Source organism: Balaenoptera acutorostrata, chromosome 14 (genome assembly GCF_949987535.1).
Source record: "Balaenoptera acutorostrata chromosome 14, mBalAcu1.1, whole genome shotgun sequence".
Classification (NCBI taxonomy): Eukaryota; Metazoa; Chordata; class Mammalia; order Artiodactyla; family Balaenopteridae; genus Balaenoptera; species Balaenoptera acutorostrata.
The window spans coordinates 15650085-15673336 of NC_080077.1; the positions used below are offsets into that span (position 1 = coordinate 15650085).

General features: G+C 42.9%; 1 protein-coding gene across 5 annotated transcripts in view; it reads right to left on the reverse strand.

The window, feature by feature from the left end:
- Positions 1-23252, reverse strand: part of PLEKHG1 (pleckstrin homology and RhoGEF domain containing G1) — a 223337-nt gene that overhangs the window by 11358 nt on the left and 188727 nt on the right. For all 5 annotated transcript variants that reach the window (XM_057527985.1, XM_057527986.1, XM_057527987.1 and 2 more), the window contains 9 exons: positions 22553-22703; positions 19229-19360; positions 16202-16384; positions 16015-16110; positions 15752-15838; positions 9775-9808; positions 6985-7080; positions 5319-5357; positions 3198-3220 (listed from right to left, as the gene is read on the reverse strand). In XM_057527985.1, coding sequence (XP_057383968.1) covers positions 3198-3220; positions 5319-5357; positions 6985-7080; positions 9775-9808; positions 15752-15838; positions 16015-16110; positions 16202-16384; positions 19229-19360; positions 22553-22703 — 841 coding nt within the window. The remainder of the gene's footprint in view (positions 1-3197; positions 3221-5318; positions 5358-6984; positions 7081-9774; positions 9809-15751; positions 15839-16014; positions 16111-16201; positions 16385-19228; positions 19361-22552; positions 22704-23252) is intronic.

A 23252-nucleotide genomic window follows, 5' to 3' on the forward strand; every position in this document is an offset into this window, starting at 1 on the left:
CACTACTGAGCTAATGAAATTTTTACTTTCTTTCAAAATTTGTTTAATTAAGCAATATTTAGATGCCTATTAGGAAGTAAAATATGAGTGACATTAACGATTTTTAATCAGAGAAAACAATGGGTCTGTTATAACTTGGAACCTTTCCTGATGGAGCTCAATTGTGCAGACAGGGAGTGGATTGCCCTCTGATGCCCTCTGTGGGTATTGGGATTAGCTTCAAAGATTTGAAAGGGTTAAGACACGTTCAAACTAATTAGTACCAGGGTATATTTTCTGGTCAAAACACTATAGTAACAATGTCAAATTAGCAAGAATTTTTCATCACTGATCAATGAAATTGGGATACATATTACCTTGGAATATTCACCTATTAATATGTCTGTCTGTCTGCTTACCTGTCTGTCTATCAGGGAGGGCAAAGATAAAATTTTATCCTGAATGAATGTTGTTTTTCTATTAAAAATTTAAAGCTAAAAACATCTAATTAGTCATCTAATCTTTTGTTCACTTTTTTCAAATAGTAAAAATGTGGACTATTTGAAGAGTAGGAATAAATGAATACACACACATATAGATATATGTGCACACATACAAATACATATATCATATTATATTTTGGCTCTTCTGTTTTTTTTCTTTACCCTTTAATATCTCTCCCTTTTCCTCTTACTCAGACTGCATTGGTAAAATGTTTATAAAATATAGGTACCCAGTAACTACATTTTATAAAATAAAACAAGTTAGTATTAGCTAGTTAAATCATGATCAAACACTGTGGAAGTGTAACAAAACAATTTTGTGAACAGCCAGAAGTAATACCTTCTTAAAATCTTTCATTCCAGAAAAATTCCCAGACATTTTAGAAAATTAGAAAACCTGAACTGTTAATATCAAAGTATATTTTTAAGGTAACTACACTTTTTTTGTTTGTTTGTTTGGCCACGCTGCGTGGCTTGGGTGATCTTATTTCCCCAACGAGGGATCAAACCCGTGCCCCCGGCAGTGGAAGTGCAGAGTCCTAACCACTGGACTGCCAGGGAATTCCCAAAAGGTAACTACACTTGAAGTGAAGTTAGCAGTACTTTGGAAGCTGAAATTTTATATCAAATAAATCGTCAGGAGAACTGAGGAAGCTCTTAGATTTAGAAATAATCAGTATATGGATTGGACACAGCACAGAAGTATGTTGTGTAGATCCCTCGTGATGAACATTTTCCCACATTCTCAGCATTATGGTTACTTAATAATAACATAATAAGAGCTAATTTATGGGGCACTTGTTTTGTGCTAAATACTGTACTAAGCACATTAAAAAACATATCACATTTAATCTTTATAACAATTCCATAAATTAGGAAACTAAGTCTTGGTAAGGTTTAACAACTTGCTTACAGTCATACAGCTTATAAATGGCAGAAATGGATTTGAACCCATCTTAATCCTCAGTTTATACATGAGCTAAATCTCTCTCCCTCTCTCCTTCCCTCCATCTCTCGCTCTACACATACACACACACACACAAACACGGGTTTAGAAGGTATATTCTAGGAGAAATGTTAATCTCTTTATCTCTTTAATCTCTCCCTGCATTTAGTATACATTCATTTTTGTTAGGAGATGGAATTTTACCACTAAGAAAAAAGTACATTGGTGTTTTATTTCTTTCTTGTCTTCAGATTTTATAAGGTTTAGTCAGTCCCCATATGGAGACTTGATCACTATCGTAGAAAGTTTCCGAGAAGCTCTTGAGATTGTATCTCTAGGACTAATAGAGCGATTCCCCTAGCTAGTACTAAGCCAGGCTTGCTCCGTGATCATAGTTTGCCTGCCTTACAAGGGCACCGTCCCAGTGTTTGTTTATGAAAACAAAGTACATTTTAAAAATCAAAATCTCATGCCATATTTCAGGACAATGAACCAATTCATGTTAATAAATTTCAAAAGCTTCCAAACAGAAATATGTACTACCTGAAAAAAATCCACATGCCATAATTTTAAGCAAATAGCTTTGAGATAAGACCATGTTGATTTTTAGACATGTAGGCATCTAAACTGAAAGATACATTATTTATTAACAGGGTCACTTTGGCCCTGTGCCAAGGAGTGGAGCACCTAGAATCGCCGGGGAGATTTTCACAGCCACGTTGCTACAGATACTGAGCATGAAGCAAGAAGCTGCACTCAGTCCCCTAAGCATTGTTAGGTAAGCCAGTGGATCAGTAGGCATACTGGATGTGGTTTACCCAGGTCAGGATACAATATGCATTGTTCATAGGTAATAAATTTGAATATACATCTTCTAATACAACATACCATTTTTATTCTGCCTCTCCTAACCTTTTATTGGAGGGAGAAAAATCAAAGCTTGATATAGTGAAGTTTCATTATACCACATATGATCACACCTCTTATACCAGCAGCAGGACCATATTCTTAGATGGGGATCTTTGTGACTGAAGTCTGATGCTTTGAAAAGGGAGCAAATACTCAGGATGCAAGAGCCTCAGTCATACATGCACAGAGGCACAGGGCAATGTGGGGTGCACCACACTAGCCCTGTGTGGGTGTTTCATCTTTTTTTTTTTTTAATTAATTAATTTTATTTTATTATTATTATTTTACTTTTGGCTGTGTTGGGTCTTCGTCGCTGTGCACAGGCTTTCTCTAGTTTCAGTGAGCAGGGGCTACTCTTTGTTGCGGTGCGTGGGCTTCTCATTGCGATGGCTTTTCTTGTCACGGAGCACGGGCTCTAGGCGCGCAGGCTTCCGTAGTTGTGGCTCACGGGCTCTAGAGCTCAGGCTCAGTAGTTGTGGCACACGGGCTTAGTTGCTCCGCGGCATGTGGGATCTTCCCGGACCAGGGCTCGAACCCGTGTCCCCTGCATTGGCAGGCGGATTCTTAACCACTGCGCCACCAGGGAAGCCCGGGTGTTACATCTTAAGGTAATAGCTTCTGAATAGAGAGGTGGGGCAGAAGGATGAAGAAATCATTGCCTTGGCTCTGAGAGATGAAGCTGGGGTGGTGAGGTGGGGGGAGAGTTGATAAGGACAAGCCCTAACTTAAATCTATTTCAACATGTAAAATAATTGTTTACACTTGGAAGATTAGCTGGAGATGAGATATATAAGGAAAGGGTAGGTACAAAGGGCACCTAAAGTAAACATTTCAAAATAAAAAATGTCAATAGTACTTACCTTTTGGATGTCTTGTGCTGTTTCTGAAAAATAAAAGTTTTTTTATTTTTTAAGTTTGAGGATTAAAAATGTCTCTCATACATAGGTAAGCACTCATATTTTATAGGGCCTTTAAACTTATTGTTAATAATTGAAGCCCAAGCGTCTCTGGGCTCTTTAGACCTAATTTTTAGAAAATGCCTCTCAGTTATCTAAGTATAGATCTTGTACTACATGTAAAACAACCATACATGTATCTGAGTGATAAGTATCTTCCTTAAATCCCTGAGAGCAATGGACCAATTCCTATTAATACATTTCAAAAGCTTCCCCCCACCCAAATATATATTACCTGAAAAAACAATCCACATGCCCTAAGCCATGAAACTCACTTAAACATAAGATTATGCTTCTGTTAATTTTTAAATATTCTATTGGCTTTAACTGAAGATACAGCACTTATCAACAGGGTCACCTTGGCACTGTGCTAAGGAGGGTGCAAGAGGAACTGTGGGGAGAGATTCACTAGCCACATCCTCATAGATGCCCTTACGATACTCTGATCATGTGTGTCTCATCTTTCCACGCTGCTTAATTACAGAAGCACTGAAAGTAAAAAGTGATCAAACCCTCTCCACAAATTCCACCCATTAGAGGTAGCCACACTGAAAAGTTTGATGTTCATCTTCCCAGGTCCCATGCCCACTGCCCCACTCCCACAACAATGCACAGTTTTTTTTGTTCTTCAAGGTGCAATATGCAAAATTGAATTTCCTGCTAAATATATGTAGACACTCTTATCAGTAGACAGATACGTACTTGACTCTTTTTGATAGCTGCAGAATATTCCATGTAGTATTCCAGAATTTACTACAACTTTTAAAACTATTTCCCACTAGATGGGCATCTTATGTGGTGTCTTGTTATAAACTCTGCAAAGAACACAGATACTCATAGATCTGTGCTCACTTGGGCGAGCACTTCTACACAGGAAGTGTACCTTGTGAAATTTCTATAGGTGAAAAATTTGAAATTGTTGGTTCAAGAGCAAATACATATTTTAAATTTAAACAGGCATTTACAAATTTTGCTCCAAAAAGGTTGCAGAAATTTATACACCAACAGTTTCAGAGTGCCTATTTTTCTTTTCTTTTGGCCAAGCCCATAGCTTTCTCCCCTCCATTTATCTCATTTAAATGTATGATTTTTCTGATCACTAATATAGGAGACCATTTGTAAATTTTATTGGCAGTTTGTGTTTCTTCTGTGAAACTGCCCGATTATATTCTCTGCTTTTCAAAAAAGAGTCCACATCTACTAAGCCCACATGCCACAACCACTGAAGCCCGCGTGCCTAGAGCCCGGGCTCCGCAACAAGAGAAGCCACTGCAATGAGAAGCACGCGCACCGCAACAAAGAGTAGCCCCCGCTCGCCGCAACTAGAGAAAGCCCACGCACAGCAACGAAGACCCAACACAGCCTGAAACAATAAATAAATAAAAGAAAATATAATAAAATAAATTTATTTAAAAAGAAAAAAAAGAAAGAGTCCTTTGTCCTTTCTTTTTTTTAATAGATTTAATTAATTAATTAATTAATTAATTAATTATTTGGCTGTGTTGGGTCTTTTTTGCTGCACACGGGCTTTCTCTAGCTGCAGAGAACAGGGGCTACTCTTCGTTGCGGTGCGAGGGCTTCTCATTGCGATGGCTTCTCTTGTTGCGGAGCACAGGCTCTAGGCATGCGGGCTTCAGTAGCTGTGGCTCGCGGGCTCTAGAGCTCAGGCTCAGTAGTTGTGGTGCACAGGCTTAGTTGCTCCGTGGCATGTGGGATCTTCCCGGACCAGGGCTCGAACCCATGTCCCCTGCGTTAGCAGGCAGATTCTTAACCACTGCGCCACCAGGGAAGCCCCTGTCCTTTCTTTTTGATATATGGGATTTCTTAACATCAACATTCACAGATATTCATCTTTTTATGCCCATTATCTATGCTGCAAACATTTTATGTCATTCAGCTTTACATTTTATAATGGGGTTAATCAAATCTGCCAATCTGTAATTCATCTGGTGTTAATTTTTTGTGTATGGTTTGACTTAGTGGATATCAACAAGAATGAAAAAAGAAAGTTATTTTAGGACTTACCGCTGGTCTTCAAAACTTTATGCAATCTTGAGGAAGGTTCTGAGTGAAAAAATAAGGCCAGCATCATTTGCAAAACCAAATCAAGTTTTTTTCTTTATAAGTGAATTATTAGCTTATGGGCAAATGAATTGAGCTCTAGAAATTTTCTATCAAATTCACCTAAATCCTGATTGCTTAGAGATACTTAGCAGCAAGACATTCACTCCGTCAAAACTGTAGGATAAATATTAAGCTGTGCAATCTGGAGTCACCTAACAGAAAACCAACCCTACCAACTAGTAAAGCAATGTTCTGAGCTTTAACTACCACCTATAAGCGGATAATGTTCAATTTTATATTCTTCTGCCAGAGCCCTACCCCAAGCTCCAGGTCTCAGATGCCAACTGTCCGTCTGACATGTCCCCAACATGCCCACAGACCCAGCGAACTCAACATGTCCCAATCTCAGCTCACCAGTCTCCCCCATCTGCTCTTTCATTTGGATTCTTACCTTAGTTGTCACTCACATTACCCTCCCTAGTTAGCGACCAGGACATCATTTTAAGTTTCTCCTGTTTTCATCCATCATGGTCTTGTGGGATCCCAGGAACGCTCCACCCCAGTCACCACTGTCTTATTCCAAAGCTTTACCATCTCTCGCCCAAACTAGAGGAACAGCCTCCTACCAATTCTCCCTGCCTACTTCATTTTCCACATCGAGCCAGAACTCTCATTTTAAAAGGCAAACATTTCATTGCTTAAAATCCTTCCATAGCTTGCAGGATCAAGTTCAGACCCTCTGCACGGCCTACTTGGCCTTCCATGATCAGGGCCCAATCTGTACTTCCAGCCACATCTCTTTCCGATTGACCTTGCCCACCTCCACCTCTGGCCCACCTTGCAGCCAGGCCAAACAACTGGCAATAGTTGTCTGATCTAAGGTACACTGGCTCAAGTCTCAGGGCCTTTGCGTGTGCTATGCCCACCCCATCAGGCTCCTCAGCCCCCAGATTCCATCTGGGGTACTGGTCCTCTGCTCTGTACGGCCTTCTCTCTCCTTCCTAGAGGGTTGACCTCTCTCCTTTGTCTCCCCGCTCTTTCCTCCATTCAACCTCTACCACAGCTCCATTGTATGAACTGGTATTTATTCAACCTTTTTTTGACTCTCCCACTAGACTACAAACTCCTTGCAAGCAGGAATCCTGTGTATTATTCGTACATTCCCAGTTCTTAGTACAGTGTAGGACATTAGGTAGATACTCAATAAATGCTGATTTAAATGGAAAAAAAAATCTGAGGGCTAAGGGGATACTACATGAAGTCTGGTTTAACAAATGTGTGTTAAAATTTTAGGTTTGAATAATCTTTGGGATGTGTCATTTACAGGATACAATTTTTCACTAGCGACAGTAAATAGCATTTAAGTACCTGCAGGCCAATGGTAATAACATGCTATACAAAGTGAACTTAGTTGATTGACATGTTTTTTAATATTCACTGGAAAATAGAGAGTTAAGTAGAAAGGGTTTTAGAACCAAAGCTTGAGAGCCCCGCCTGGAGGCATTCTCAAAGGTATTCAAACTGGCGGTGTGCTCAAAAACCGGAAAGAATATACCTTTTTGTCAGACTGAAAGGGACTTTCACGACTAACGCCCCATAATTATCTTGATTACCGCATCCTATTTACCAGATTTTCTTCTTAGCCGATATGGAGCAGAGCCAACTTTAGAGCCACAAAAGGCTTTTGTCTCTCCCTCAGGACTGTAACAGAAGCCTGGGTAATCTGTAAAGTAAGAACCACATGCATCTATAAGAATGAAGTGTCCCATGACATCTCAGAAAATGGGCGGGACTTGTCTTGGATACCTATGGATTTATTCTTTTTCCTCAGGCATGGTGGAATCCCTCCTGCCATAACTGGTGTTGAATATGCATCTCCAGACTTTCTGTTTACTGACTGCTGAAGTGTGTTAGCAAGCTAGGCCACACCCCCTTCCCCAACCCCGCCCACACCCACCAGGCACACACAGGCACTCTTCCTCTGTACTCTTGTTTTTAACTCTCTGGCAGAGAGAGCTATACCCATTGGCTCTACTCTTACTAGAAAGTTAGTTCAAATGTGTAGGATGTGATAACTTCCTACTCTCACTCAGACTCACCTGCAACTCTGAGACCCACAGTGGTCAGTCAATTCCATGAACATAAAAATCCCTGCAGCTGAACTTGCTACCAAGGCCCCTGACAGACTGCAGCAATGGGCCACAACAGAGGCCCTGTCAAGATAAAACCAAATGGAGAATTCCCTCCAGGTAGCAATTTTGTGAGGCATTTGTGCCCGGCGTGGCGGTGGAGGGAGGCGAGCCCTTCCTGCCCCCGCGGAAGCTGTCCTCCCGGGTAGCAACTCTCCATATTTTTCTAGACATGGCTGCTTTTTTTTTTTTTTTAATTAATTAATTAATTAATTTATTTATTATTTATGGCTGTGTTGGGTCTTCGTTTCTGTGCGAGGGCTTTCTCTAGTTGCGGCAAGTGGGGGCCACTCTTCATCGCGGTGCGCGGACCTCTCATTATCGCGGCCTCTCTTGTTGCGGAGCACAGGCTCCAGACGCGCATGCTCAGTAATTGTGGCTCACGGGCCTAGTTGCTCCGCAGCATGTGGGATCTTCCCAGACCAGGGCTCGAACCCGTGTCCTCTGCATTGGCAGGCAGATTCTCAACCACTGCGCCACCAGGGAAGCCCTAGACATGGCTGCTTTGAACATGTGATGAATGGTTTAGGTTCTCTTCCCAGAGAAGGGGTTTTCATTTTATTTCATCTAAGGGGTACACAGGTTTTGGATTAAGAAAATCTGGTCTAATCCTAAAGTACTGCAGCATATTCAAAGATCATCTGCACCCTAAAGCCTGAGGGTAAACAATTTTAGGACACAGCCGTAGACTGGCGTTCTTCAAATTGGGGTTAAGGCTCTTCAAGGGCATCTGAAGTGCAAGAAAGTTCTGAGGCTTGTTAAAGACCACATACACTTCTCCAGTGTCAGAGGCCATTTGGTCCAATGGACTGGCCTACTCTGTTCACAGCCGGCTGAGACCAAAGTCAGGGTAGGGCAAGTAAGGCTATTTTCCTAGGCTGAGCTGCCCCGGCCCAGGCCTGGCCTGGCAGAGAGGTACATGGTACCGATTAGAGGCTTCACATCATTCTGCATGCTCACAGAATCTTACTGGTGTCCGAGAGCTAGCTCAGAGCCTGGGAATAAATAAACAATGTTGAATGTAGCTACTCACATTGAACAGCTGACCTCTCTGGATCCCCATCTTCCTCCATCTTTTCTCCTAATTCTCACATGCCCATCCGTGGCCTTGCCTTCTCTTCAGAGTCTCCATATATACTATATACATATACATATATATTTATAGAAGAAATAAGGGGTATATTGTACAGCAGAGGGAATATAGCTAATATTTCATAATAACTACAACTAGAGTATAATCTTTAAAAATTGTTGTACACCTATAACTTATATAATACTGTAAATCAGCTATACCTCAGTAAAAAGAATCTTAGGGAGACTTCCACTGAATAAAATAAGCGGATTCAGAGAACACAGGGCAGGGAGCCCCAGCCCAGCTCTCTGGTGGGGATCACCTTGCATCATTTCTCGGGATCTGATGGACGTGCCGTGGGGAATCTCAGTGACAGTGGCCGTGCTCATTTATCTACTTCAGTAATGTTTCTTTATTCCCGCCCCCCCCCCCCGGAGAATTAACAACCAGCAGGCTGGGGGGTGGGCTGGGGTAGGGTGGGGTAAGTGAATCAGTGTTTGCTCTTGGGGAAAGATTCCTCAAAAGTAAGTTATTTAGAAAGTTTTAAGTAAAAGTTTCTGGCAGACCTGGCTGTAAGTCTTTAAAGCTATTGCTTCTTTTTAAATTCTATTTAATCTGGGAGATAACAAGGATGTGATAAGTGCTTCGAACAGGTCTTATTTTATAAGACCTCACTTATATTTATTCTCTGACTGCTATGAGAAGTCCAGAGACACAATAACGTATGTGGGGCAGTTGTAATTTTAAAATGTGAGCTGCATCGGGAAAACCAATACCTATCTAGTTAGCGTGATTATTGCAGATAATCAACGTAGATTTTCCGCTAATGGAGTGAGGTGGGAAATGCATTGTGGGACCTTCATTTTTGGTGGTGGCAGAGGTGGGGCAAGGGTGACCCTGGAAGCATATCTTACATTGTGAGTTGATGCAGAGACCAGTGGCAAGCCATCAGGGAGCTCACAGATGAACTGAGAAATCAGTGTAGAAACAAGCCAATGGGTTAGGAAGAGGGTATACTGTCTGCTGGCTCTGTTTGTTAAAACAGTGAATAGAGAGCTGCTACTTTCTCACAATTGACATTTTCCATAAACTTGTAGAAACTTGAGAGATACAAGGAGACAATGAGATTTCAAACTGTGTAGAAAACAAAACTTACGAATGGCATCCATTTCAAGTATGGCTTGCTTGGCCTGAAAGAAAGAAGGTGTAGCTATAATTGCAATGACCTTTTTTTGTTTCTTCTTTAAACTACCAATTCTAATACAGGTCTTATCCCACCTGAATGAGTGGTTTTGGAAAAGCTTTAAAAAAACCAAACAACTCATTTCTTTTAGGCATTAACACATAGTTCAAGGGATTCCAACGGATGAGCGTCCTTGTGTGGGTGGTAGATGCTGCACCACTGGTGCCCGAGAGCTAAGCTTACAGCCCTCACCTGGAAAGAAAGAAGGAAGGGAAGGAGGGAGGGAAGGAGGGAGAGGGAAGGGGAAGGAGACACAGGTAGGGAGGAGGAGGAGGAAGGGAAAATAAGAGGGAGAGAGAGAAACAAACTTTCACTAAAGGTTCAAAAACCTGGCTGAGCAGCGTATCATAAAATCTAGCTTCCTGCTACCCAGCCCTGGTCTACTGAATCCAGCCCTGATCTATGGAAACCAAAGGCTCAAGGGACAGGGCCTAGGATCTACACCACCAGCCCTCCCCATATCACTGGGGCATTATAAGTCTTTTGAGCTGAATGCAAAATAGTTGCTGGACAGTTCCTCTCTCCTTCCAAATAGTATGCGATTATCATCAGCTGACTCTCCCAGCACCCCTGTACCTACCATCACTTGTGTGTGCCCTAGAATCTCCCAGAGGGGGAGAAAGAGCTTCGGTGTGGGAGAAGGACCCTGGAGGACTTGGTTTGTGATCCTGGCTCTAGCACTTAACTAGGCAGGTGCTCTCACATTCCTGCATGTGTTTCTTCGACCTTAAGATGATAAGATAGGAGCGACCTTTCAAAGTTGCTACCAGGACCAAATGACAGGCACTCAACCCAAGTTAGTTACCATTTACTTCCACAGGCCCTGATGACCTTGACTCTTGCTTTCCCTGCATACAAACTTCTCCCCACCTCAACCCCGAGCTTCTGAACTTTATTGCTTTGAGGCTTCTTTTTGTGTAATTATTGCCATATGTTATCAATGTTTAGGGAACAGTGAAAAGATAAGTTAATGGCCTTAACATGAATCATCTTGCCTGAGGATTCAAAGAAGAAAAAGATTAGGTAGGCTTTCTCGCCTCTTTCATGTCATTTTCATTTTTCAAGGTAGTGTAATGGAACCTACAAACATTATGCTAAAAATAACTTTAAAAATAATTTTACTAATACTTTGTCACAGTATGTGATGATATCACAGTAAAAATGTCTGGGCTAAGGGGCAACCAAAAAAAACAACAAAAAAACACAAAACGATGCAGTCACCTTAATTTTGAGAAGACAAATGCTTAGATTTTTATGACACTGATATTTTTATCATACATTCAGAGTTTGAGGTTAGTAGTTGAAGTTAATTTCAGACACAAACGTTAGCTCAATTTCCGTGAAGTGCATTGGCAGAACCACGCGAATATATAAAATGCAACAGTCTCTACCTGAACTTTATTCCCAACTAATCTGGATGAAATTTAGTTTATATACCACGTATATAGATGGACCATATGGCTAATTTCCAGAAAGTTTCTTGGTATCTATAAACTTGACTTCGAGAACTCAGTATTTTTTTTTCTTGTCTTGACATTTAATTTCAAAAAAAGTCTATTCCCACATATTTCCACTAGGGGTCAGCCCGAGACTATCACTGAATTAAAGGAATGGAAGGAGGTTACAAGGAACCTAACCTCTACAGCTGTGTTAACAGTAGAACGGTGGTACATTTTTTGATGTTTGTTCCCATTATGTAACTCTTTTATTTGATAGGAGTAAATATAGTTTGAAAGCTTTAAGAAAATAACTTAAGAAACAGTCTTGAGAAGAGAGAAAACTTCAACTTAGTAATAATCCTGCTTAAATAAAATAGAAAATTATCATAAGCTCATAGTGGATAAAGTATATTAAATAAGTGTGTTTTCATTTTCCCTGGGAATAATGTGGTTAAGATCAACTTTGGATCCAGGAAGAACTGGGTTTGAATCTGGGCTCAGTCGTATACTAGTTGCATAAACTTGGGCAGTTTACTTTCCGTCTCTGAGCTTCTGTTTTTATTTCTCTAGAATGGGGAGAATAAGACCTTTCTCGTAAGGTGTTTTGCTAAGGGTGAAATAAGAATATAAAGTATTCAGCACAGTGGATGTGTGCTCAAGAAGCTGTAGCTAAAAAAAAATAGAATGTTTACATCTATTTACATCTAAAAGGGTCAGGAACTTGGACAAAAAAAAGTACAATTCTACTGTGACTCTATTAACCATTATAAAATATAAAGGGAAAACTGCTTGGAATACACACCCCTAGTGTGGGAGAAAGAGGAAGGTCTGTCAGCTAGTTTCATTTTGTAATGGCCAATAACTGCTTTTCAGAAGCCCTTTGGCAGTTTTGATTTTCCCAGGGACAGGTAAACAACAGGTGGGGCATATCAAAGACACACTGCCACTGCTCAGAAGGGCATTGAGAGTCACAAGGCCAGCAAACAAGTGACTAACCGTGAAGCAAATGCAGTCACCTCTCTGCATGAGCTACCTGACACCTCGGAACACCCTGATGAGATGAGACTCATGCTTAAGTCAAAGCACACACCTATGCACATTCATTTCCTGGGCACCGAATCACTGCTGATAGCCCCTGAGAACAAGCTTCAAATACTTTTCAAAAACTATGCAAAGAGCAAATAGACTTTCCTTTCTCAGAAATCTCAGATCTCCTTATTTTCCACCCAGTTCTACTCTCACGAGCCTCATTCCATTTACTGCTCCACTTCGTTCCTCCTCGCCTGGGCACGGGCCATTTCCCCACACGCGTGGACACCCATTCTCCACCCTCACCTTAGTTCCTCGCCACTTGACTTCTGATCACCCTTCCCTCCACTCCAGAACAGCAACACACAGTCATAGCGCCCCCCAGGGCCTCATCATCACCCAGAAGTGCCCTCCCTTCCCGCAGGACTCCAGAAGTCCCCTCTTCAATGACAGATCTCTGTATTTTCCGTCTCTCCACCTTAACTCTTGCTGAACCAGTTCTCTGACTTATCCTTCAACCTGTGCCTATTTTCCCGGTTGGTTTCACTCTCCACTCAGCCTGGAAATCATGTTCAGTCACTGCAGGTTGGATGCTGGTTGGCGCTGTGTCTTCCCTTGCCCACTTAACCTTCACCCTCACCGCTCTGCCAATCCTCAGCCTTGGGGAACTCACATGCGCCATGGCATCTCAACACTAGTGGTGAAGTTGCTGAATCATCACACGCATTCATGGTGGCCAGCTTCAGTGGGCCTAGGATCCTTTCACAGATTACTGTAGTCATCCCTGCTGACTCGCTAGCCTGTGTTCTTTATTTATTTATTTTATTTTATTTTTTTAAGTTATTTATTTTTGGCTGCATTGGGTCTTCGTCGCTGCGCACGGGCTTTCTCTAGATGCGGCGAACAGGGGCTACTCTTCGTTGCGGTGTGCAGGCTTCTCATTGCAGTGGCTTCTCTTTATGTGGAGTATGGGCTCTAGGCACGTGAGCTTCAGTAGTTGTGGCTCGTGGGCTCAGTAGTTGTGGCTCACAGGCTCTAGAGCGCAGGCTCAGTAGTTGTGGCTCACGGGCTTAGTTGCTCCGTGGCATGTGGAATCTTCCTGGACCAGGGATCGAGCCCGTGTCCCCTGCAATGGCAGGCGGATTCTTAGCCACTGTGCCACCAGGGAAGTCCCTAGCCTGTGTTCTTTAGCACGTGTTCTGAACCCCTCCACTTTCCTTCGGACATCCAGCCCCATCTTTGCTTCACTCACCCAGTAGACGCCGTTACCACCGACTTCAGTGAAGGCAAACACTTTAAGTTCCCTCAAGTCCACCTCAAAGTTTATCCTTTCTCATTTTTCTTCTCCCCCAGCTCAGGGAAGATGTTTCTGACCCTTTCCAAGACTAACCCCTATACCTACTGGTAAAGTGAATATAAATAGTGTAATGATTGTAGAAGAGGCGAATAGATTTATTACTTTTATTTGGAGCTGCACCAATTTTTTGGTTCCTAAGACCAATGGGATTACTTCTATTCTTTAAATGTTTTCAAAAGCCATATTGCAAACATATGGAGGCATGCATTAGCCGTTCTTGCATACTTTTTCAGTAAATAAGAAGTTCTGAGCTTCCAGCATCAAGTTCACACTCTAATGTTTTTATTAGACTATATTTACAGTACATGCCCCCATCCCCGAAATTTGGGGGTTAAGGATGATCATATTCTGCCATCTCCCTGGGTCACATTCCAAGGGGTGTTCCACCTCTTATCTTTACTGTCTCCTGTTCTCTTTCCCTGTCCCCTTAGCCTACATGTCCACAATATTCTTCATGAGGGCAAAGTGTCTTGCTTTGATCTTACCTCCCCTCAAATTACCACCGTTTGTCTCTTCTGAACTTTGTTTAACAAAGAAAGCTACACCCAGTCTGTTCCTTATTTCTCCCTTTCTTGTCAACCCACTGCCCTCTCTCCCTTATCTCTTAGTTGCCAAATCTAATATCTGCTTTTCTGTTTGAATCTGTCTTCATCTCTGCAGGCTGAGATGGTTACTCCACTCTTTCTCAGTGACATTCCTTCCTTTGTTACCACACTTTTCTCCTTCGGTTTCCTTACTGCCTCATTTGGCTGCTCTTCCTTTGGTTCTTCTGCAAATCCCCCAACCCTTGCTGGTCACTTAGATGTTGGGATTCCCGGGGGTCCGTCTTTCCTGTACACGTTTGTGTGGGTCCTCCTATCAAATCTCGGGGCTTCGGTGACTGGCTGTGCGGAGAGACCTGCATCTCTCCCTGCAGCCGACCCGCCCCTGCACACGTGTCCCTGCTGCTCCCTCTTAGGCCCATCCAATCGGTCCCTCCCCTGGGCAGCCTGTCTTGGAACTCACACCACCATCCTCTTGGCCCAACTCCTGACTCATCCTTGACTTTTATTTCTCCCTCTCCTCATGCACGTGGTGGGCAAAATCCTGTTCCCTCTGCTTCCACGATGGGCTCTGCCTCTCCCCCCTCTCTTATGCTCGCTGGCAGTGCCCCTCGTCTCTCTTCTAGACCACTGTGGAAGCCGGCTAATTCTTCTCCTGCCGCCACTCACACGCCACCAGCTGAACCGTCACACTGTCCCAAAGTTACACTCTCAGAGCACAGCGCGGACCATGCCACCCACTTCCTCCAAAGCCTTCAGTAGTTTCCCACCACGAAAATCCAGGGTCCTCAGTGTTTGTGTTCAAAGCCCTTCCAAGGCCAGATGACTGTTTTCCACTTTTCTAGTCTTACGTCCTACTCCATCTCCTGAGGATCGACCTTTCTGTCCAGGCACACTCTGTGTGCTGTGAACACTGGGCCCCTGTTCACACCTCCTTGGTTTTTGTTTATGCCGTTCTCTCAGCTTGGTTTCCCTTTTTCTTTTCCCCCACTTAATAAAAAAAATTCCTCATCCTTCAAGATTGCGGAAACAGGCATTTTCCTTCCTCTCCTCACTCGACTGTAAAATCGAACACTTTATTCTTCCACAATACTTGGCTTACACCTCTATTAATTCATCATATCACTTATATGACCAGCTCCGTGGTCTGCAAATTCCTTCACGGCTGAGTCTGGGTCTTGCTTCCCACAGAGCCTAAGCCAGCTTTATTCACCCTAGGTGCTTAGCACACCTTTGAATAATTCTCATAACTGCCTTTATTTTCTACTAGTTCTCTAAAAATTCCCTTACAGTCTTTTCCTTATTTTTCTTCTTTCAAGCCTCAAAAGGAACAACAACAACAAACCAAAAACTCTCCACCTACATATGAATCTTTTCAGTACCAATGGCTGGTTCGGTTGATCCTTACGTAGCCTATCTCTCAACTGTCTTAATTTTGAAGATGCACATTTACTGCCATCAGGTTGTCTTTCTGGGACTTGAGTTCCTTGCAGTTTTACTGTTTGCTGCCCTCACGGTCTTACCTTAGCTGGAATCTTCGCCGCATGATTCTCCAGGATCAGCCTCTTCAGGTGCAGAACCCACAGGCGTTTGTCTTGCTGCGACTTCGCCTACCAGGAGGAGATGTGGACAGTCATGCAACCCCACTAGTCACAAGACACAGACACTCCTAAGACCCTCTGACTGGATGGGACACACGTGGGGTGGCCAGAAAGCCCTGCAAAGGCCTCCGGGCATGACGCACAAGGGTGAGGAGTTGCGCGGGGAGGCGAGGGAGTGCTGGTACCTGAACGGTGTGCTGCAGCTTGGGGTTCTGGTAGTGGAAGACGCTGAAGCTGAGGGGCTCCTTTGGGATCACTTCCACCAGCATGAGGTTGCCGCACTGGAGGGGCGGGCAGAGAGGGGGAGGCAGGCTCGCAAGAGGATGGAACCAGCACCCCCAGTCCTCGCCCGGGACCTCTATTCGGACCTACCAGGATGTGAGCTTTGTACGTAAACGTGTCATCTCTCTTCTTGGTGATGAGAAGCAGCTTGTCAAAGAGGAAGAGCGTCCGCTCATTCTTGGCCCGCTGGAGGCGGAAGGTCCCCTCGAGAACTAGCTCCCCGTAGCTGGTCAGGTCTGGCCCCTTCCAGTTGGTGAGCAAACTCTGTATCTCCTGAAACAGTGAACGTTCCCTGTGATTAAACAGGAGCTGGGAAGGCAAGATGGCGAGGACACAGGGGCCCACTTGTTGAGCCTCAAGAATGATGTCTAAATACCTGTGACAGGGTCTAAGGGCCCTGCGTGGTGTCTGATGTGTCTGCTCTCCGTGACATAAATCTGCACTTATGGCTGGTGTCACTTAAGGGTTAACAGAAATGAATCAAGCTGTTGATTGACGGGTTGCCAATTACTTCTTTCCATCCCTCCATAATCCCTCTACTAAGGCAGTGGGTGGAATTGTCTTTCAAAAGCCAGGTAAAGAGGCTGCTGGTGTGTGGCCCTCTCAGCCATCCTTCTCATGATGTGCTCACCCCCATTCTCTGGACGAACACCTTCAGAGCTACTGACTTGAAAAAGCTCTTTCCAGAAATTGAACTCACACCACATATAAGTAACGCATAATGAAAGCCTGAGGAAAATCACACAAGATACATCTTCTCAGAAGTTTACGGATATTAGTCCCATTCATCTGGGGAAAGGAAATGAATGTTTCTTCACCACTGTGTTTTTAATGGAACTTCATAAACAGAGATAGCATGACTTTAAAGTTTCTTTAGGATTTATTGTACATCCCTATCAACATTTTTAAAGGAAGCTGATGTTGTTATTTTGGAAAAATGAAAACATTCACAAACAGCACTTAATTAAGCAGCCCATAAAACCACCCAAAACTTCATTGGTTGAAGGTAGAAATGGATAGAAATGGAGGTAAGTCTGAGCCAGAGCCTGATTTAGTGGTGTCTGCAGACTGCTAGACAGACTCTTAAGCTATGAAAAACCAGTCATTTAGCCATTTCCGAATATCTAACAGACATTATGTCTCACGTTATGTCCACAAAACACTTGAATGATGAAGCATAAAACCTTTCTTACTGCTACACAAAGCAGATACGGCCTGGAAGATTAGAATGTCATCTTCCTTTGTACTTCCCTGGTGGCGCAGTGGTTAAGAATCTGCCTGCCAGTGCCGGGGACACGGGTTCGAGCCCTGATCCGGGGAGCTCCCACATGCTGCAGAGCAACTAAGCCTGTGTGCCACAACTACTGAGCCTGTGCTCCAGAGCCTGCGAGCCACAACTACTGAGCCCGTGAGCCACAACTACTGAGCCCATGTGCCACAACTACTGAAGCCCACGTGCCTAGAGCCTGGGCTCTGCAACACGAGAAGCCACCGCAATGAGAAGCCCGTGCACCGCAACGAAGAGGAGGCCCCGCTCGCTGCAACTAGAGAAAGCCCATGCGCAGCAATGAAGACCCAACGCAGCCAAAAATAAATGAATAAAAAAAATAAAAAGAATGTCATCTTCCTTTGATTTTTGATAGTCAATTGCATCGTATCACACTCTGGCTGCCTATAGATGAAACCTAGAGTTTTTTTTTTTTTTTTTTTTTTGGCTGCATTGGGTCTTCACTGCTGCGCACAGGCTTTCTCTAGTTGTGGCGAGCGGGGGATACTCTTCATTGCAGTGCACGGGCTTCTCACTGCGGTGGCTTCTCTTGTTGTGGAACACGGGCTCTAGGCGCGCAGGCTTCAGTAGTTGTGGCACGCGGGCTTAGCTGCTCCACGGCATGTGGGATCTTCCCAGACCAGGGCTTGAACCCGTGTCCCCTGCATTGGCAGGTGGATTCCTAACCACTGTGCCACCACAGAAGTCCCGAAACCTTGAGTTTTGTTTGGAGGTATGGCCTGAAGAGCGTAGCTCTTTTCCCTTCTGAGTCGGATGTAGGTGCTCTGCATAGCATGGAGTCAGCCTGGGCTTTGCTTTTACTCCAGGGACAACAAGGAGCTTAGGACTAGCCTCTGGGCCCACGCGACCTTTTGTTTTTAAATAGTGCATCTTTTGAGATGCCCAGGACATGATCGCCAACTTAGCATCTATCCGAAGTTCCCAGGAATTTAGGGCTCAAAATGTGGATAATGGAAGGGACCTTAGTAAACGTGTCTTATTTTAAAAGTGAGGAATCTAAAATGCAGTGGTGAAGTCTCCTCCCCAGTGAAACTGCCAAGGACCTGGTTCCAGACTTAGCTCTCCTTCCTCTGAGTCCCCTGTCCCATCACCACATGTTCGCCACCTCATGATTTTGCATGAGCTAGTGAGAGAGGAACAGAGGCTGAAAACCCCTTTAAACAGTTTGGAGGGCTTCCCTGGTGGCGCAGTGGTTAAGAATCCGCCTGCCAATGCAGGGGACATGGGTTCGAGCCCTGGTCCAGGAGGATCCCACGTGCTGCGGAGCAACTAAGCCCGTGCGCCTCAACTACTGAGCCTGCACTCTAGAGCCCGTGAGCCACAACTACTGAAGCCCACGTGCCTAGAGCCCGTGCTCCGCAACTAGAGAAGCCACCGCAATGAGAAGCCTGCGCACCACAACGAAGAGCAGCCCCCGCTCGTCGCAACTAGAGAAAGCCCGCGTGCAGCAACGAAGACCCAACACAGCCCAAGATAAATAAATTTATAAAAACAAAAAACAAAAAGCAGTTTGGAGAGAGTTGCTTTCAGCAAGAATTGCTTACTGGTAATTAGTATCAAATAAGGCCTTGGGAGACTCAAATTTTTAATTTGGGTCACGGAAGGGGCTATGAGCGAACTATTAGTTTGAACGTTAACAATGTACCTTTCTCTTTAATAGCCAGTAAACAATGATTGGTATTATCGATGTCCTGATGTTTTCTCAAGGAGATCTATGATGAAGACCATGAATGATGTGCAACACTGAACCGCCTTAATATCTGATTTGGGAAATGATAACAAGTCATAGGGCCGCAGCCCCACCAGGCACTGCCACCCTGAGGCCTCACCTGTAACCGGACGGCGTGTTCATGCTTCCGCTTCATGTCGTTGATGTGCCAGGCTACTCGCTGCATCGTGTCTATAGCATCAAGCACCACATCGTAGCCTTCTGTGTCCTTGTCAAGGTGATTTTCTATTTCCTTTAAAAGAAACCAAAACACCCAACCCTAGTTATTTTCAAAATTTTTTTCTTATATACTCAATGAAACAAAAGGCACTTCTGTGACTAGTTTATCATTTTATTTTTGCTTATTTACACACTATCATCTTTCCTTAAGATTCTGAGATAACTACCAGAAATACCCACAACAAAATGGTAAGATACGAATAAGAATGGAGCTAGGAAAAATAGAAGTCCATGAGAATTGCACAAGGAGGAATGCGAAAAGGAGGATGAAACAAAACAAGTATACAGGCCATTAAGTCTCACAGAGATATTAGAGTGATTGTAATAGATAAGAGAGTTGATATTATAGTTGATTTCTGAACTTCCTGGTGGCCAATGTAGTACAGTTCTCAGTAATATGGTTCTCACTCTTACCACATAGGAAACATAATTTTTTTTTTTCTCCCAGAGGAAGCAAAACTAACACACAGGGCTTAATATGTAATGGCCTCAAAACAAAAAACAGTGAATATTATATTTAAAAAAATACCTATACAGCATGACATTTAGTCTTGTAGTCATCATGTAGTCAAGGCTTTAAAGCCTTTAAAGCCTTTCACTAGTTCATGAAATTCACTAAAGATAATCCTTCAGAGTGCTGAGAGATATCTCATGGTTCAAGTATTCACTCTCTGATGGTCAGAGGGATGTAACACCAGCACTTATCTGAGCCCTGGAGTTCCACAATCCCAGGGAGATGACAAGGGGACACGATTATAATCTAATTCTTTTAAGTACATAAGACACATGTCCCTAGACTCCTATGAGTCTAAGGATAGGGACTATTGCATAGTTCCTTTAGTCCTTTATCTTCTCAACAGTGCCCACCAGAGAGCTGGGTGGTAAATAAATGCTTATTTAATTGAAGCTGTATCATCTTCAAAGAGCAACAATAAGTTTTAAGTATCTAAATTCCAATGTAAGTATCTAAAAGAGTAAGAAGATATTATAGTCAATTGGACTGTTCCTATGACACTTATCATGCAGAGATGTTAAGCTCAAGGGTGGAGGTTGAATCTTATGGTATAAATTATGAAGATTAGTTCCCTTGTTTTTAGTCACACTTTGTTTACTTTTACCGAATCCTCAAATTTTCCATCCAGCTAGAAACTGGAAAGGAATTCACATTTTCTTTCTGCACTCAGACTCAGCTGTTAGAAAGGTCCTATGAAACTGTATCACGAAACTAACAACTCCCAGGTAAGTTAAGATCAAGAGAAAACTTTAAAAAATAATCATTTCTTCTTTTAGTCTGAGAGGCAATCCTGTTCATCGATAGACAGACTCAGAAGTACAGAGTGTATTTCTGTGGGGATTTTCACGGGTGGCTACACAACTTTGAAGTGATGTGCATGATATAGAAGCAACACTCTAAACCAACTATAAAAGCAAAAATACTCCAGGCAATTAGTTTTAAATTAATCTAACCACTGTCCTTCCCTTTTATCTTCACTATCAGCTGTTATGAACTGAATGTTTGTGCCCTCCACAAATTCATATGTTGAAATCCTAACCTCTAATGTGCTGGTATTAGGAGATAGGGCCTTTGGAGGTGGTTAGGCCATGAGGGTGGAGCCCTCGTGAATGGTGTAAGTGCCCTCATAAAAGAGACCCCAGAGAGCAGTCTTGCCTCTTTCCACCATGCAAGGAAATGAGGAGAAGAAGGCAGTGTGCAACCCAGAACTCAACCATGCTGCCCCTTGATCTTGGATTTCAGTCTCCAGAACTGTGAGAAATAAATGTTTGTTGTCTAAGCCACCCAGTCTATGGTATTTTGTTATAGCAGCATGAACTAAGACACCAGCTTTTAATTTAGAGGGTAAGGGCTGTTCTTCCGAGCAGTTAACTTTTTGTAAGAATCTTGACTTGTTATATCTGACATGCTTATGTAACGGAGGTCCGAGGCTTTTCTTTTGATTGACTTACTGTCTAGAAAGCCATAAATAGAGATTACTGGGACATACTAGTTTTAGATGCCATATTAGCAGAGTCCAGCAAAGATCTATCCTGGGAAAGCTAGTATTTTTTAAAGAATTATTTGGACACTGATTTAGTAAATTAATCCCACTAAATTTAGAGGTCATTAAAACCAATTGAACAGTTAAAGTAATCCCTGATGTGGCTTCACAGGATGCAAGATTCTCCCAAGATGAGCCAGGCAGGCAAAAAGACAAAGCTGAGAAATTTCTGGTAAAGTTGGATCATAAAGAGTTCTTAAAATTTTAAATGCATATGAACTGAGCAACCTTGGAATGGTTATGCAAGTTAGAAACCTGGAATCATTTAAAAAGTGATACATGTAAATTGCAGACATATTGATATATATAGGAGCTCTGGATTTAAATCTTTTTTAAAAAAGATTTTTAATGCAGTATTAAAAATAATAAAATAAAAATAATAGCTCATATTTATTGACCGCTTGCGAGGCACCATGAACGTGGGAAATTTACAGGATTTGAACCCGGGCAGTCTTGCCCCAGAGCCCTGCTCCCAACCTCTCTGATATCCTGTCTTTCTCAAGTTGCAAAGGCAATCAAATCCTACTTATAGAATGAAATTACTTTCAAGAACACTATTTCCCATTTTTATCAGCTTCCTTAGAGGATAAGAAATGAGAATGTATGAGAGCTATGTCTACTTTTGTTTCTAAGGTCTCCTTGAGTTTTTTACAAATAATGGGAAATGATATAAAGAAAACAGACCCTGAAGTGATGGGAAGCCCAGCTCGAAGATCACTCATTATGCTGCTCATCTGTCTTCTCCCCTTTCAGCCCCTTCTCGTTGCCCCTACACAAGCCAATCTATGACAAACAGCTCTCCCTCCCAACTGCCTACTGAATCCGGGCTCATGGAAATAAAATAAAACATAACAAAAAGATCTGTTGTTCATGAATGATAGCTCCCTGCCTGAAACTGTCACTCCTAAGCCCTATCACCATCAGAGCTAAAATGAATCTTTTTACTTGGCTGTTGTCAATGAGGTTGCAGGCCTAGAATATAAATATCTCTAATTCCTCAAAGCAGATTAGTCAGTTGTAAAGTATGAGTGTGGAAAATGTTTCCATATGTCCACAGCTTTTTCTGATTTTTTTTTCTCCTAAACTTAACATATACACACAAAATCCCCATCCCCTAGAAAGTCCTTCAAGCGCAGGCAGAAACTTACATGCAAAAGGAGATGATACTTGAGAATCCGCTGAACTGGTTTCAAGAGATAGGACCCCAGAGGCAGTGAGTGTTTCAATGTTTCCTGACGTTCCCTGAAGAATTTGGCCAGCATCTTGTTCCTCATGCACTCTGTTAGCACAGCCACGGATCTGCAAGAAGAAGAAATGTTTTAAAATCTAAATTGTAACGCTTAACACGAGTATTCAAGTTTTAAATGCCGGAGTGTGCTGATACCTTAAAACAGGTAAGAGCTAGAGAAGCTAGAATGCTTCTGGGCAGGTTAAGAAAAGGTGTCCCTCTGGGTGGGTGAATTAGAAAAAGACACTATAAGAAGGTAGTAAAACATGGACACATGGCAGCTGAGCAGCAAGCTCCTTCCTCCAGGGAGATGCTGCCCTGCCAGGACACGGGGCTTTGCAAAGGGATTTAAATTGGACGTTAGCCCCTAATTATGCCCCATCTGGGCATCTTTGTGCAGTGCTCAAATACACAGCTGTATTCAGTTTTCAAGTTAGATTGCAAGGAGTGGGCACCTTTGTACTAAACAAAAGGAGTGCCTTCTTCCCAGCAGATCCAGCCCCATGCCGGACATTTGCCACCACCTCTGCCGGTTGCCTTTAAATAAATGCACAAAGTGAGTGACATTATGTGCAGGTCTTTGGAGACCTCATCCCCCGAGGAACTTTCCTTTGAGAATC